This window comes from Leuciscus leuciscus (assembly GCF_965113295.1).
Source record: "Leuciscus leuciscus genome assembly, chromosome: 18".
Taxonomy (NCBI): domain Eukaryota; kingdom Metazoa; phylum Chordata; class Actinopteri; order Cypriniformes; family Leuciscidae; genus Leuciscus; species Leuciscus leuciscus.
In genome coordinates, this window is record NC_138742.1 from 30,932,681 (window position 1) to 30,949,437 (window position 16,757).

General features: G+C 40.6%; 2 protein-coding genes across 2 annotated transcripts in view; one reads left to right on the forward strand and one right to left on the reverse strand.

Moving 5' to 3' along the window:
- The window catches only part of LOC309480633 (pancreatic secretory granule membrane major glycoprotein GP2), a 31,437-nt gene extending 20,047 nt beyond the window's left edge, over window positions 1-11,390 (forward strand). Inside the window, exons 7-9 of the mRNA XM_082145252.1 lie at window positions 10,140-10,382; window positions 10,674-10,836; window positions 11,003-11,390. Of these exons, the coding sequence (XP_082001378.1) occupies window positions 10,140-10,382; window positions 10,674-10,836; window positions 11,003-11,083 (487 nt within the window). The 3' untranslated portion in view covers window positions 11,084-11,390. The remainder of the gene's footprint in view (window positions 1-10,139; window positions 10,383-10,673; window positions 10,837-11,002) is intronic.
- pacsin1a (protein kinase C and casein kinase substrate in neurons 1a) overlaps window positions 1-16,757 on the reverse strand; it is a 257,166-nt gene that overhangs the window by 181,061 nt on the left and 59,348 nt on the right. The gene's annotated exons all lie outside the window — the stretch shown is intronic.

Here is a 16,757-nt window from a genome sequence, read left to right on the forward strand (position 1 = left end):
ATCGAGTATAACACCCAGGTCTTTTACTGTAGCGGATAAAGTAACAGGACATCCTATGATGTTAAAGTTGTATTGTGCGAGGTTTTGTGGGCGGTTTTTTGAACCGATAAGTATTACCTCTGTCTTGTCTGGATTTAATAAAAGAAAATTACGCGTCATCCAATCTTTTATATCTTTAACACACTCTGTCAATTTGGAAAATTTAGCGTTTTCATCCGGCCTTGATGAAATATATATTTGAGTGTCATCAGCATAACAATGGAAACTAATTCCATGTTTCCTTATAATATTTCCAAGTGGCATCATATATATTGAAAATTACAGAGGGCCTAACACAGATCCCTGCGGCACTCCATAGTTTACTGGAGTTATGATCGATTTTTCTCCATTTAAATAGACAAAATGGTAGCGGTCAGATAGGTATGATTTGAACCAGCTTAGTGCTTGTCCTTGAACACCAGTATAATTGTGTAGTCGATCTAAGAGTATTGTGTGATCTATAGTATCGAACGCAGCACTAAGATCAAGTAAAACTAGTATTGAGATACAGCCTTGGTCAGAAGCTAAAAGTAAATCATTTGTGATTTTAACGAGCGCAGTTTCAGTGCTATGATGCGGTCTGAATCCAGACTGAAACTTTTCATAGATATCATTTTGTTGCAAGAAAGAGCCCAGTTGAGCGGACACCACTTTTTCTAATATTTTAGACATAAATGGAAGATTTGAAATGGGTCTATAATTTGCTAGATTATTATGATCTAATTGTGGTTTCTTAATGAGAGGTTTTATAACTGCCAGTTTAAATGTTCTTGGAACATGACCTAGAGATAAAGACGAGTTAATAATATTGAGGAGAGGCTCTTCCACTACAGGTAACACTTCTTTCAGTAGTTTAGTTGGTATAGGATCTAATAAACATGTTGTTGTTTTAGATGAAGTGATAAGTTTATTTAACTCTTTTTGTTCTATAGTTGTAAAGCACTGTAATTGTTCTTGCGGGGTGATAATTGAAGCTGAATTATAAGGCGCGATTGAAGATTGAACGTTTACAATTGTGGTTCTGATGCTTTCTATTTTCTCAGTGAAGAAGTTCATGAAATCATTACTACTGAACTGTAACAGGATATTTTGTTCGGGTGACGTCTGTTTATTTGTTAGTTTAGCCACGGTGTTAAATAAAAACCTTGGATTATTTTGGTTGTTTTCTATTAGTTTGCGGAGGTGCTCAGCCTTGGCCGCTTTTAGGGCCTTTTTATAACGTGACATACTGTCTTTCCACGCGATTCTAAAGACCTCTAAATTAGTTTGTTTCCATTTACGCTCTAAAATACGGGTTTCTCTCTTTAAAACATGCGTAGTATTGTTATACCATGGTGCTTTATTTTCCACCATTCCACCATTAGAGTCCACCATTCTCCAGTTGAATGGTTGCTACACACACATAGTTTAGATGTGTCCGTGGTTGATGGCCAACCAACCGCCCACAGCCAGAGTCTAGCCCTGGCAGCATCGCGGGGAAAGATGCACTGGAACTTTTGCACCACGAAAACAAACGCGCGTCCCATCATTGCCTCTCTCATCTACTACGCGATATCATAGTTTGACATGTCTGTCATTGGAAAGTTCCACGTGGTGTCATGAATAATTAAGAGCAAGTGTCTTCTCATTGGATAAGAAAACTCAGTCATGAATAGTTATGAGACACCGATGAGTCATCAAAGTACTATAGTGCTCTGCCACATCACAGCCTGTGACGTGGACACGATGAAGATTTTAAACCCGGAAGATGAAAATAGCGGAAAAAAACTCAAATTTAACCATTTTCCCCCTACTATTAAAATCTAACAGATGCTAACATTGTCTTCAATGGTGTTCAACGCACCACTCTGTTAAAATCTCAGAAAATTTGGTTTAGGGTTTCATGACCCTTTAATGTATGCAAATTGTCATAAAGAACATCATTCATATTAACAGGTTAAAAGTTTTCTCTGCGAGTATATAATGGGTTTGGAAATTTCTGAGAAATTCTAAATGAATGCATTACAATTTAACTTAACCCATTAGATTTTAGATTTACAGTAGATTAGATGTACTGTAGATTTAGTCGACTATCTTATTATATTTCGTAGACTAAAACAAGACTAAAACTAAAACAATGCAGATGACTAAAATGTGACTAAAACAAAATCAAAATTTGCTGTCAAAAATAACACTGGAACGGTCAAATATACACCCACATAGCAACATTGTGACGTCCCAGAATCCCAATTTCTGTTGTAAGGATCCTTACATTTTGTTGATTGATGACAAAATCCCCCCACCCCGAATTTACCATGCATGCTGCTGAGGTTTATATTATTTGTAACCAATTAATATTCACAACCGTAGGAAATGCCATGCATGCTGCTGCTGATAATAATAATCCCAAACATACAATCTGAATGTGCCATGTATGCTCCCTTAGAGCTCATCCATGGTTCCCAGCATGCATTGCAGCATGAAGCATGTCTCCATAATGTAAATCATCAACATCAAAACCTCTGTTAATTCTCAAGAACTTCTGTAGACATATGACAGAAATAAAGTCAAACTGTTTGTAATAAGTGAAGCTGGTAATGCTGTTTTTCTTGTTTAATCCTCCTCTGCTGAGCTGAGTATATGAGTATAGTAGCTAGTATATCCAGCAAGGCCTTAAGTTGAAAAAGGATTTTTTCGCTGAGCCCCTTGAATCAAATAATTCAAATTATAAGGTTGAATGCCGTTGGCCACTTACTCCTCCATTCTCTTGGGTTTAGTAGAGAATATAAAATATGTCTTGTAAAAAATACAAGATAATAGGCTTCGACCCTGATACATTTCTCAGGGTCATGCTAATAGTATTCCTCTTGTTAGGGTCATTATTTAGAGTACTTCGCTACTCATAGCTCGTATGTTATCACCCTTCACCACCCAGGCTCAGGTAGAGACAGATTAGTTACTCCCTCCCATCTGGGATGGTTGAGTATGCTCCCTTAGAGTCAAAGCATTGCCTGGGCTGACGCTCGTGACATTCGAAGCTGTAGGCCTTACAGTAGGCCTCCTCGATAGTCTGGTAGCGTAAGATTGTACTCCCCTTGCTTTAAAGGGTGGAACACTTCTGCTGAGTACACTACCTGTTGGCAATGTTAAATAAGTATAAACAGGCCCACATAAATGTCTGTGAGAGCACCTGGCTTCTAAGGCAAGCTCTGCTAACAGTCTCGCTATCAAGTTGTTAGGCCATAACAGGACTCCATGAAGGCAGCTCCCCAATGAGTTGGATGCTTAGCATTGCAAAGGCATTACGCATCACGTTGCAGGCCCCCATGGAGCCTCCCTGATTCTAGCCCAGAGCCTGGTCAATACTTATCAGGTTTGAGCATAGTGTTCCAGAATCTATCTGAGGATCCTTTTAGAGTGCCCATCCTCCACAGGGCTTTGAAGCACTGTGTAGATCCAGGATCGAGTCGAGTTACTCCCCTCGTTTGCAAGGGTTAGAGAGCGCTATGCTGAGTTCTACTCTCCAGGATGCCCGTCTCTATGATCCGGTCTGTGAGCGATTACTGCCACTTTCTGCAGTCCTCCCTGTCGGATGCCTCCACAAGTGAGTTAGAAACTCTGTTTAGGAAACAGACAGTTTGTTGGCAAGACTAGGTCAGTAAATATGACCAGGTCAGCTTCCCTGGTGGCATGGGGGTTGACTTTATGTTCCCCTCAGAAAGTGACTGGACTCCTTTCTGACCCCCTGGCCATATTCCCTTAAAGGAAAGTGGTTGGTTCCAAGCCTTTGAGCGACCTTGGTAGGCCTCTTTTGAGGCTCATAGTTTGGGCAGTGGCCGTAGGGCATACTACCACTGACAGCCTGTATGTGACCAGAAGGGGAAGTGTTTGGCATTTCTGAAGTTTTTGTCACAGTCATAATTGGCATGCACTCCCCTCAGCATGGTGGTGTAGGTATATCGTACCCCAAAGTGTCATTGACGCAGTGCGAGTTCCCTTTCGAAAGGGAACGTCTCAGGTTACGACTGTAACCTATGTTCCCTGAGAACTGGAAATGAGACACTGCGTCCTTTTTGCCATGCCTCGGGATGCCTGTTGAACAGTCCCTTCAAACGATAAGTACATGACATGTTCTCTAGGCACCCCTTATATACTTCCGGGTCGCACTAGTAGTGACGTCATAGGCTGTCACTGGTCAATATGATTGCTGTGATTAGATAAGTGTTTCAGACACCAGTTCACATGGAGGCATTCCCCAAAGCGTCATTGACGCAGTGTCTCGTTCCCTGTTCTCAGGGAACAGAGGTTACAGTCGTAACCTGAGACGTTTTTATGCATGTTTGGCCTGAGTTTTCACTGCATTTACACTGTTCTGACTAGCAGGAGTCACCAGCGTGTGGCTTTCCGAGAACTTGTGAATAATTTTGCAAAGCAATTGGTTCAGTTGATTCGAAGTTTCGAACAGATTAATATCTCCCATCACTACCTGGTAAATCAGCACATTCAGGTCTACCGATTCAATCAGCCCATGATGGTACATGGAAAATGAAAAATGATCGGCAGAGTTCAAGTGAGGTTGCTTCAACCACCATAAAAGTTCCTTCCAAACCAACTGACCACAGCAACCAATATAACAAGCGTGTGTGCATTACTAATGTGTGCATTACTAATTCAATGCACATGTGGATCCACATTTGGAAAGGAAAATATATAACATTTCAACAGATTCCAAATTCAAGATAGTTCATGTTAATTCTAAAAACATGACTAACTGTTTTAATCAACTGACAGCCCTTAACAGTAGTAATAATCTTTGAGTAATAACGTCTCTACGTATGTAACCCTCTTTCCCTGACCGACGAATAGGAATCTCGCTAGAGAGGCCAATCTACTTTGAGTGTAGCTAAAACGAGCCAACGCACATCAGCATGCGTTAATTGCATCAGTTGCTCTGCCTCGCAGCGCGGGTATATCATGAGCAGAAGGTGCATCGCATCTTCAGGTTTTCACTGAGGATCCGAGCCGGTCACCCTGCTGCCCCAACACAGCAGATGTGGCGACGGGACGTAAAGTCTCCATTCCCTCCTTCAGGGAACGAGGGTTACACATGTAACCGAGACGTTCCCTTTCAGTCGGTCACTCTAAATGTCACGTCGGATGACAGATGAATAGGAATCCCCTACCAGTAAGACTATTGGATAACACTGGGAAAGTGTGCACTTCCCATTGAAAAAAAAAGCCACATCCTTCTCCAAAGGAGTCATATGGAGTTAACATATGGACTGACCCCGTGGGGTTGTTTGCATATGGAATTAATGGGGTGACACCAATCTCTTAAGAGATGGGTTCTTCCAAGGGAAAGACACAGGCTTCTGTTTAGGAGCAACCGTGGAAAAAAGCATCATATGGGATCCCCGCAGGGTCACACATATGGCACCCAGCCTAGACTAGCCTAGAGCCAAGAATTTAGCGGATATAGGCCTGGCCCCAGACGCTCCACCACGTCCGACTGCCGAGGGTGACGGAGGACTTTTTCAGGCAGGAGGCTTTTCAGTCAGGAGACATGAGCACAACTGTAGGTGCCACAAGCCAACAAGAGATGGGCCTCTCGGTGCTTCTACCTATGTGAGGTGAGAACACAGGAGGATAACGGCTCTACACGCAGGCTATAGAATCTAACGAACATGTTGGGTTGGTCGCCCAGCCATAAGCTCTACAAATATCTGTTAGCGAGGCGCCACATGCCAGTTCCCAGGAGGATGCAACTCCTCGTGTTGAGTGAGCTCACAACCTGAGCGGGCAAGGCACGCCTTGTGCTTTGTAAGTCAAGGCGATGGCATCCACTATCCAGTGGGCCATCCTCTGCTTGGAGACAGCCTTTCCATTCTGCTGGCTTCCGTAACAGACAAAGATCTGGTCTCAGGTCCTGAAGTTCTGTCTAGATATCATCGCAGAGCACGGACGGGACAGAGCAAACCCAGGGCTGGGTCTGCCTCCTCCGGGGGCAGCGCTTGCAGGTTCACCACCTGGTCACTGAAGGGAGTGGTAGTAACCTTGGGCACATTGCCAGGCCAGGGTCTCAGTACCACGTGGGCATCGCCCGGCCCGAACTCTAGGCACCAGGGAGGGGCTATTGTGAAGAGCACGAGTTCTGGGAACCAGGTCCGGTTGAAACGTCAACCGGACATGGTTCCCAGAAGTGTTGTCACGACACGCCTCACTCTCACTGAAGGCGAAGGAACAAACGAACCGCTCAGCTCCGAAGCGAAAAGCTGAAGATGTGATGACCCTGCTGCTCATTATATACCCGTGCTGCGAGGCAGAGCAGCTGATGCAATTAATGCATGCCAATGTGCATTGGCTCGTTTTAGTTACACTCGAAGTAGATTGGCCTCTCTAACAATATTCCTATTCATCGGTCATCCGACATAACGTTGAAAGTGACCGACTGAAAGGGAATCTTTGTTCTCATGGGTAACTGTCTGTTTAAAGACATGTGTGCTGAATGTTGTAATGCCTGGCTCTGAGTCATAATAAGTAGAATGCAGAAGTAGAGGAACAAGTAATGTGCAAACTGTGGTTCAAAATAGGTGATGAAACACATGCAGCATGTGGAGTTAGCTTGCTAGCAGCAGTAGCAGCACATGGATATGTTAACTAATAAATATTACATTGACCACGTACACCATATTTGAGATTTATTTTATAAAAAATTAAGGAACTGGGACTGACAGTACACAGATAAAGTGTACTTTGTAAGTTATACATGTTTCATTTAGAGTAATGAGTTATGAAGAAAATGTTAAGTGATAGGCTACATATTTTTTACTGTAATGTTTAGAGAACTGTAAAAAATATTATGATGTTGTGAGATGACAAAAAAAATCCAAGAAAACATATATTAATTATGCTTTTGGCTTTGTGTTTGCAAAGCCGGGGGGGCTTTACCTCTCTTTTCTCTCTCTATTTTTGGAATCGTCCTTTTTCATTTCGTCTTCTGGTCCTGAGTTTGCTTATTTCAACGGTGGCAATTCTTGGATTGAGCATTATCCTTGCTCTCTTGCACTGGGGCAGTAGGACTGGTGAGCCAACCCAAAGGAACAAGACAGAATCAGAGAATACTTCAAGAATACGTCAATGGTTTCATCGACAGAGTGGTAGGACAAATAGTTTCTTTGATTGAGTCATTAATATGGCTGGATCAATTCTGTTTGTGGACCACTGGATTAGGACACTCATTACCTTTGGAACTAAAATGTTGTCAACATTTCATCTTCCGGAACAAACTTTAAAATGCAAGCCTTATTATGTGGATCACTTGGGTTTAAACTGGTGACAAATTGAACTGAGTCTTGAGATCTATACTGTATAAGAACACCCTTTTTATCTAGTTGGGTTGATTTGTAACAAACATTGCTATACCTGATTTTATTGTTATTGTTGTTGTTTACACTTTTTAAGTGTTCATAACAGAAAGAAACAGTCAGTGGTAAGGAAAATAAATGTGGTGTTAAAATACAAATTTAACTTGTGGTGAACCAAGCTAATTAATAGTCCATAATGATATTTGATTAAGAATTACTGTTGCTTGAACCTTGACAGAGCAAATTAAATATAAAAGCTCTGCAAGATTTAAAGGAAAATAAAACTAGTGCAAACTATAGTGACTGTTAACAACAAGTTGTATGTGCCTGAATTAGATTACCTACAGGTAATAGGGGTTTAACTAAACTAAGTTTTATAAAGCATTGTGAGCATTAGTGAATATTACTTAATGGTGAAATATTCAATATTATAATACTTTGATCTAGAGTGGGCAGAGACAAATTGCATTGCATATCTTAAGTTATAAGATATTTTTCCAAGTTTATTGTTTATCTTTTTTTCATTCTTTATTTAAAGGTTTGACTACAATATAATAAAAAACGTTCTCACCTTTTTAAGTCTTACACTTGTCTTGTGTGTGTTTCTCCCCTTTATGTTGCCGGTTCCTTGCTCCTAAAGCGAGTTTTGTCTTCTAAAATCTTGTCCTTTAAGCAAAGATTGTAGTACCCCATGGCTGTGTAACAGCTACTGCATCCATCAGTAGGGGCTAACGGATTGATGCTACCCAGTCAAGTCTTTAACCCCCCACGCCTATTATAAACATACAGGTTAAGGGCCCTATCTTACACCCGGCGCCAAGCGCGACGCAAGTGTTTTTTGCTAGTTTCAGTCCGACACAGTTATAATTTTCACGTCCTGTGCCACGTTGTTTAAATAGCAAATGCATTTGCGCCCATTTTTGCACCCATGGGCTGCTGGTCTGAAAATGAGGTGTGTTCTGGCGCATTGTGGGAGCATTGCTATTTTGAGGCAACAGAAATAGACTGTGCCATAGACCAACTGAAACCTGGTCTAAAGTCCATTTTTTTGGTTATTTAATGAGCGCGTTAGTAATGTGTGCCTGTATGTTTATAATAGGCGTGGGGGGTTAAAGACTTGACGGGTCCACAACTCACGTACACTCTGCTTATTAAAATCACAGGGACACACAGCAGGACACAAACATGCCGAATATTTAAAATAAAAGGATTACAATGTAAAGATTATTATTGTGTACATAAAGATATGGTGGAATCCGGCTTGTCCCGTATATGATCTGCTTGCGCACTTTTACCTCGCGCACGAGCAGATCCGTTTGCGCTCTGGAGACGGCTTTCGTCTTTCCACTATCAAATTCCGTCATGTAAATAGCGAATCTGCAATGCCGCGAGTGCAACTGGCATTTAAAGGGAATGGGAGATGAGACTCTGATTGGTTTAACGCACGTAAATCCCAAAACACACCCATTACTCATTAAGAGAATAGGGACAACGCTTTTAGACCAAGCGCCTGACGCTCCGACCATTTTTCCTGTCGTTAAACTAGCAATGAGTCCATGCGCTTAGATTGTTAAAATAGGGCCCTAAGGATGCATGTTGTACAAAGAAACAGGAAACTGAGGCATTATTATGAGACAACTTCATAATAAAAGTCAAGAAAAAAAAGTAATTTTTAAACAAATATTAGAAGAAAAAAAAAATTCCATTAAAGGGTTAGTTCACCCAAAAATGAAAATTCTGTCAGTAATTACTCACCCTCATGTTGTTCCAACCCCGTAAGACCTTCGTTCATCTTCGGAACACAAATTAAGATATTTTTGATTAAATCTGAGAGCTGTCTCACTCCTCCATAGGCTTCTAAGGGACTGAAACTTGCTGGCCCAGAAAAGTTATTAAAGAGATCGTTAATATAGTCCAAGTGACTCCAGTGGCTCAAGCTTAAGTATATAAAGCGACGAGAATACTTTTTGTGCAAAAAAAAAAAAAAAAAAAATCGACTTTATTCCACTATTCATTTCCTTCTCTCTGAGCCTCGAGTTATTTCACCTAGTGTTTTAACGCAGTGCGTCTGTGTCGCACGTCACCACGTAGGCTCACTATTGGCCGACGCTGGTCATGTGTGTGATGCGTGTGGCGTATAACACAGACGCGCTGCGTTAAAACACTACGTGAAATAACTCGAGGCTCAGAGAGAAGGAAATGAATAGTGAAATAAAGACGTTATTTTTGTTTTGTTTTGCGCACAAAAAGTATTCTCGTCGCTTTATAAACTTAAGCTTGAGCCACTGTAGTCACTTGGACTATATTAACGAACTCTTTAATAACTTTTCTGGGCCAGCAAGTGTCAGTCCCTTAGAAGCCTATGGAGGAGTGAGACAGCTCTCAGATTTAATCAAAAATATCTTAATTTGTATTCCGAAGATGAACGAAGGTATTACGGGGTTGGAACAACATGAGGGTGAGTAATTACTGACAGAATTTTCATTTTTGGGTGAACTAACCCTTTAATGTTGCTGGTGACAGAGGGCAGTAATAAGAATACATATATTCTAAACATTGTCTTTTGGTAAGCAAATCAGTTGTGTTCCAGAATCACTTTGTGGAATTAAATTCTTAATGCTTCCCAACCTTACTCTGCATTCGTACTATAAGTGGCTATTGCTATTTTCTATATTTTAGTCATGATCATTGCTGTTCATTCTTTACATACATTTTTACCCCATTGTTTTATGTAACTTTTTACATTTTGCCCCACAGTGTGATAAGCATTGACCTTCCTGGCCAGGGCGCATACCATATCTACATGATTCCTTACCATGATGCACAGTTTACCCGGCCATTTGAGGGGGGTGTGGAAGTGCAGATTAACCAGCAGATGTATGTGGCGGTTGAGGTGGAAGGAGTGGACAGAAGTCAGATTGCAACAGTTCTGGACAACTGCTGGGCCACACCAGTTAATGATAGCGAATATCATATTAGCTGGAATCTTATTATTAGAGAGTGAGTAACTGACTTGAAGTTTCCATGGTGAACTGGCTACATTTATTGTCATCTCAAAAAGGGAAAACTGTGAAATAATAAAGTGTGGTTTTATTGAATTACTGAAATCCTAAAAAATAAAATAAAATAAAAAAAGGAAACAATGCATCACTTGTTTAAAAAATTACAGATAAATAATAAAAAAAACATTTCTGCCCAATAAATAATTGTACTTGAAATTTTGGATTGTGTGTTTAAAGGTGCACTGAAAGTGTTATAAGTCCTTATTCACATTTTGTCTGCCTTTTCTAGATGCCCCAACCCTGAGGATGGAACAGTGGAGGTTCTACAGAATGGCATTGACACAACAAGCCGTTTCTCCTTTAGGATGTTCACCTTCACAGGAGCTTATGATCACATATTTTTGCACTGTAAGGTTCACCTCTGCCTGGTGCAGAATGGAAGATGTGCACAGGTAAAATATTTAATGACCAAAGTATTTTTTTTTGTGATTCACCCCTCGCATTGGTTTAACAGTAACGTCCAGATACATTACTGTATGAATATTATAATAAAGAAAACACAATGAAAATTACACGGTAGAATGTGTTCAAGTAATTTTAAATGTCTGTCATTTTCAGTCATGCAACCCTGGACTGAGACGCAGAAGGCGCAGATCTTTGGACTTCCATCACTCTACAGCGATCACCATAGGTCTTTAAGAGAGCTAGATGAACATCCCTGCTGGATGAAAGATAAATGATGACAGAAAGATATAACTTTATCATTATAGAGGAAGTGTTATTCAAAACAGTAAACCATACATTTGTTGAGGGTGGGTGTTTTATGACTGCATAGTAGACTTGAAATGGTATTAAATTAAATAATTAGTTTTTCTTTTCTTTTTACAGTGTTCATGAAGTAATACTAACAAAAACTAAAACAAAAAAACGAGTTTGTTTTTCTGCTACTGTATAGATCCCATTGTAGTCGTTTTCTGTTTGTGTGCATTCATTACAGCAAAGTAGTTTGGAGTTATATTTTATCGCAAATTTCTTGATGAATAAAAATATTTCCTTCATGTTTGCTTCTGTCATGGTTCTGTATCTTCATCTTCCTCATTGTGTGTGTCCAACCAAAAAAAAAATGTTTACCCTTTACTTGAAGCCTTTATATATAATGCATTAAAGTATTTTATTTGTAATAAAATTTTCCAATAAGTCAGTCGATTTCATCCCTGCTAGATATTCCATGGTCAACTGAAAGAGGAATTATTGGAAAGTGGAAGCATTTAGGAACAGCAGCAACTCAGCCATGAAGCAAAAGACCACTGAAGTCACAGAGTGCTGAGGCACATGGTGCATAAGAGTCGCCAACACTCTGCTGATTCCATAGCTGAAGACTTCCAAACTTCCACTTGTATTAATATTGGCATTGGAATCAAGGTTCTTTTCCTGGCATGCAACTTCCTTGATCTCAGTGAAATGCAGAGGATTGCTCTCAAATTGCTTAAAGTACATGACTGAAACAGCTGATTTGAATAGGTCACTCAGCTCCACCAATTGATCCAAGTTGTACATGTTTTGTCCCCTATCAATTAGGACACATGGCAGTTTTAATTTAACAGTTAAATCTTTTTGGAGTTGACATCATAAATGTATGACTGTTACAGGTCCATCTATCCATTCTTCAAACCGATTTATCCTCTGCAGGGTCACAGGGATGCTGGAGCCTATCCCAGCATCTCGGACCATAGGCAAGAGACACCTAGAACATACCTGTCAAGTTTTGGATTTGAAAATAAGGGAAATTTTCCGGCGCCCACCGCAAGCAGTCCCACCACCTCAACCAAGCTCCAGTATCCCTTACATTTTAAGATATGTGTACAAGAAAGCTAAAATCACCACTTGTCAACCACTTATAAACTACAATTCCTCCCCTGTGTGAGATGCTAAAGTCGCAGTTACAAAACGTACAAAAAGCGTGACTGGTCCCCCACCCTGCTCCTCTTCAGAAAAGTAAATTCGCTGTCCCATTGATCGTTTACATGAGGGTTTTGGGTTTTTGGCAGGAGTGCCTTCCGTCTCTGTCGTAGCGTCCATCATCCGTGCCTGTTTTTTTTTGTTTTTTTTCGTTGTCACTCATCATCTGACCTCACACACTAACCTCGCGACAACTGCCGCCAACAGTACCTGTAGTAGGCTACTGCAGGTGGCAGTTATCGCGAGGCTAGTGACAGAGCTCAGATTGGGAATGTTTTTTAGTTTTTTTTTACTCCGCCCGGGCCCGGGGTATTATTATTTTTTAATAACGCAGGTTAAAATATGGGAGATTTACGGGAAAATACTAACACGGGAGGGCGGCGGGAAAGACGGGTAAAATACGGGACTTTCCCGGCCAAAACGGGATACTTGACAGGTATGCTAGAATGGATGGGCAGTCCATCACAGGGCTTACACACAGACACACTAACTCACACCTACGGGCAATTTAATGTGTTCATTTCACCTATGCTGCATATCTTTTGGATTGTGGGGAAAAATAGAGCACCCGGAGGATGGGGAGAACATGCAAACTCCACGCAGCAATGCCTCCCCTGTTACAGGTCAATAATTGTAAAACATTCAAAAGACAAATACACACTGAGCAAAGTAATCAACAAATATAATATTTTTTTTAAGGTTATAAAGGGATAAAGGGAGGCAAGGGACCCTACTTAAACACCCAAAGTAGATGGGGAGATACACCGTACTCAGCCCTAGGACTCAAAGGTCAGCTTACCAGAAAAAGGGGAACATAGATATTTTAAACAACAGACAACATGAACACTTGTTGCATTTCCCTCAATCTGTGTGGGGGAAGGGAACCCATGAACCCATGTGCCTTTTAATAACTCTCCATGCTCGCTCCATCCCCTGTCGGATTATTTCGGTACTGCATCATAACAGACTACAGGAGCCAATAACATATTAACCATGAAATAACAATAATAACAGTAGTTTCTCGTTAGTTATACTTATACCCGTCACATGGTATGGTTGTTTCTAATACCTTTTTACGTATATGTGTTGTTTGTGACTTGTGCTGTTGCTTGTGCAATAAGTAAATATGTTTCCTAAATTCAGAACATGGAGTTGTTTCATCCAAAAATGCCTTTCTTTTCTGTCCCCTTCTGCTTCTCAACAGTATTTGGTTGTGGCACAAAGGGAGGACCCACCCAAGGAAATGTCTGTCTGCCATATTGTCCCCTAAGGAGGTTAGATCAGGTTGGATAAAGTACCCTTGGATCAGGCCTGTATTCAGGTGTTTTTACCAATGTCTCTTTTAGAAATGTTTTAAGCACTGCACATGGAGGCGTAGCTGGTCATCCTGCAACAACACAGGAAAGCCAAATCAGTACATAAATCCAGCACAGCTTTATCCAGTACCAGCGATTGAACCATCATTCCCAGCATCTGATAATAGACTGTGTGGGTCCATTACCCCCTTCTAAGTCAGGAAATGCTTATCTTACAGTAATGTGTCAGAATAGGGTTAACCAAAGTGACCAAGGATCAAGTAATACATCTCACATGTTTCAGGAAGTCTTGCTTGGTGTGAAGCAAAACCATTCTAGTGACTATCATCCACAGAGTCAGGGGGCTTTGGAACGCTTCCACCAGTCATTTAAGTCTTTGTTGTGGGCTTACTGTATGAAGTTAAAATATGACTGGTAGGAGGGTTTACCCTGGTTATTGTTGGCGACTCTTTAGGTAGTTCATGACAGTTTAGGTTTTAGTCCAAATGAGTTGCGATGCACCTCAGAGTTTGCTACAATATGTTAATGGTTTCAGATGTTGCTTACTCTTGTTAATGGTTTCAGATGTTGTTTACTCTTAGCAGGTCAAATGACTAAAGAAAACTAGTTGAACAAACAAAGGAATATTAAGCATTTGTTTGATCGAAACAGATTCTTGTGTGTTTTGTTCAGGTGATCCGGTGTTGGCTCTGTTGCCTCTTCCTGATTTTCCTTTCTGTGGAAAGTTTTCAGGTCCATATTCTGTTGTACATCAAGTTTCAGACCAGAATTACCCCGATTTCAACTCCTGAGTGAAAGAGACACGCAAAGCTGTGCCATGTTAATCTGTTAAAAGCTTTCTAATCTTGTTCCTTTGTGTCGGAGAAGGCTCCAGTAGCAGTTGCTGGGGCTTCTTCTGTGATGGATGTTGCTGAGGATGTTAAAGTCCCTGAGGATTGCATTTTGCGGTCCCGTCTTAACATCCCTAAGAGGCTCACCAATTTGTACGATTTTGTACAACATTTCCCTCTTCACCAGAGAGCTAACTTTAATTTCTGATTTTCCTGTGTTGTTTTCAGATTCCCCTTCATAGAGCACGATTTAGATGTTGGCGAGACAAAACCTATACTCCTTAATTTTTACAGTGTTTTTGTTTAAAGGAGACATATCATGCTTTTAAATCGTTCCTTTTTACATATAAATCATACATTTGTAGTCTATATAAAGTGGAACTGCAATGCTTGGGTCTGAATTCCTCATTTCTACCCTATCTGCGTCTGAGAGCAACTCGTTTCGGTGTGGTCTCTTTAAATACAGTTGATACACTTCATACCCCGCCCCCTCTCCAGGTTGTAGCGGTGACACTCGGTTCAACTCCACCCCGTTCGGCCATTTTTGTAGTTTGATAGCAGAGATACGATTATCTAGCGGCACAGAAACGTTTTATTCACACGTTATTAACAAAATGTCAACAACGGAAGACTTGTCCAGCCAGCCTTACATGTTCGAGCCAGAGTCGGAGCCGGAGCGAGATGAAAATGAAGACGACGAACCTGCAGAACAACGTCTTCATATGGATGTATGTATCGCAATGGTGTGTTACTGTATTTACACATGAAACTTTGGTCGATTTATTTTGATTAATATGTGCGAGGGAGAGAGAGCAAGACAGCGCCTAGTTTGGAGACGGTGAAGCCTTGTTTACACTTTCGCCTGGCTCCGAAGAGAGAGCCGGGTCTCTCTCTCTGCTCGTTCTTTCAGTTAAACATGCGCCCTGTCACATGCGCGGCAGTTCATCTACATTAGACGGTGTAATGAAGCGTGTGGGTTACTACATCCAACAACCGAACATTTTAACTTACCCTCTCGTAACTTCTGCATCCTTTAGCTTGGACTACAAAATTGCAGCGAGAAATAAAAATGGCGGATTGCTGGAAGTGTTGGGCCGGAAGTCAATGTCCTTATTTGGCAGTTCCGCTGCAAATACTGTGACGTAATAGTTCAAAAAACGTCATAGAGAACAGAAAAATCTGAACCGGTTGAAAAATATGACCAAAACAGAATATAAAGATATCAACGAAGCACCTGAAGATAATAATTTCAACTTTTCTTTACTTCTAAACACTCCAAATATACAACAAAATGCATTTAAGGGCTAAAAAAGTGGATTTAGCACGATATGTCCCCTTTAAACAACATCATCATGAGTCTGAAATTAGATATATGGTTGAAAATAACATTGCTAAACCTTCCTTTTCAAGCTGGGCATCCGCTTGTTTACTAGTGGGAAAGAAGGATGGAATGTACCACTTTTGTACTGACTATCAAAAGATGAATAACGTAACGAAATCAGATTCTTTCCCTTTGCCTCTAATGGAACATTGTGTAGATTCTGTCGGCTCTGTTACGCAGTAAGTTCGATTTATTGAGGGGATATTGGCAAGTGCCTTTAACAGCTCGTGCACAGGAGATTGCCTTATTCATTACTCCTTCTTGACTCTGTTATGAGTTTTGGTCTTAGAAGTGCGCCCTCTACCTTTTAATGCTTGATGAACCAAGTAACTTCTGGTTTAAACGGATGTGCTGTCTAGTTAAATTATGTATTTGTATACAGTGATATGTGGGAGCAGCATCTTTTATGTATTAGAGAACTTTTTGAGTGTTTGGCTAAGGCTAGGCTCACGGTCAACTTGGTAAAGTGTGAGTTTGCCCACATGCCCTGATGAAATATCTCAAATCCACTGTAAATCACGTATAATCCACAATATGTGGATAATTTTTTTGAACATCCTTAGCATCCTTTTTCATTTTATTTTTATTTTTTGTAGGTACTTAGATTCTCTAAGCTGCTTTGGGACAATATGCATTGTAAAAAGTGGTATGTTGTACAATCTAATTTTTCTAACCAGGTGCATTCTGTTACACAAATGTATTGCAACAAAAACTATGTTTTTTTCAGTAGGTGTGAACCTTTCCAAATGAATTGGTAAAAACAAAAAGAAGTGTGTAAAGTATTTTGAGACAAGGAGAAACTAATATAAACTTCGTTTACAAAAAAAATGGAGCACACATTTTGTACATTTTTCTCAACAAACATGTTTTCTCCTTCCAAACTAATA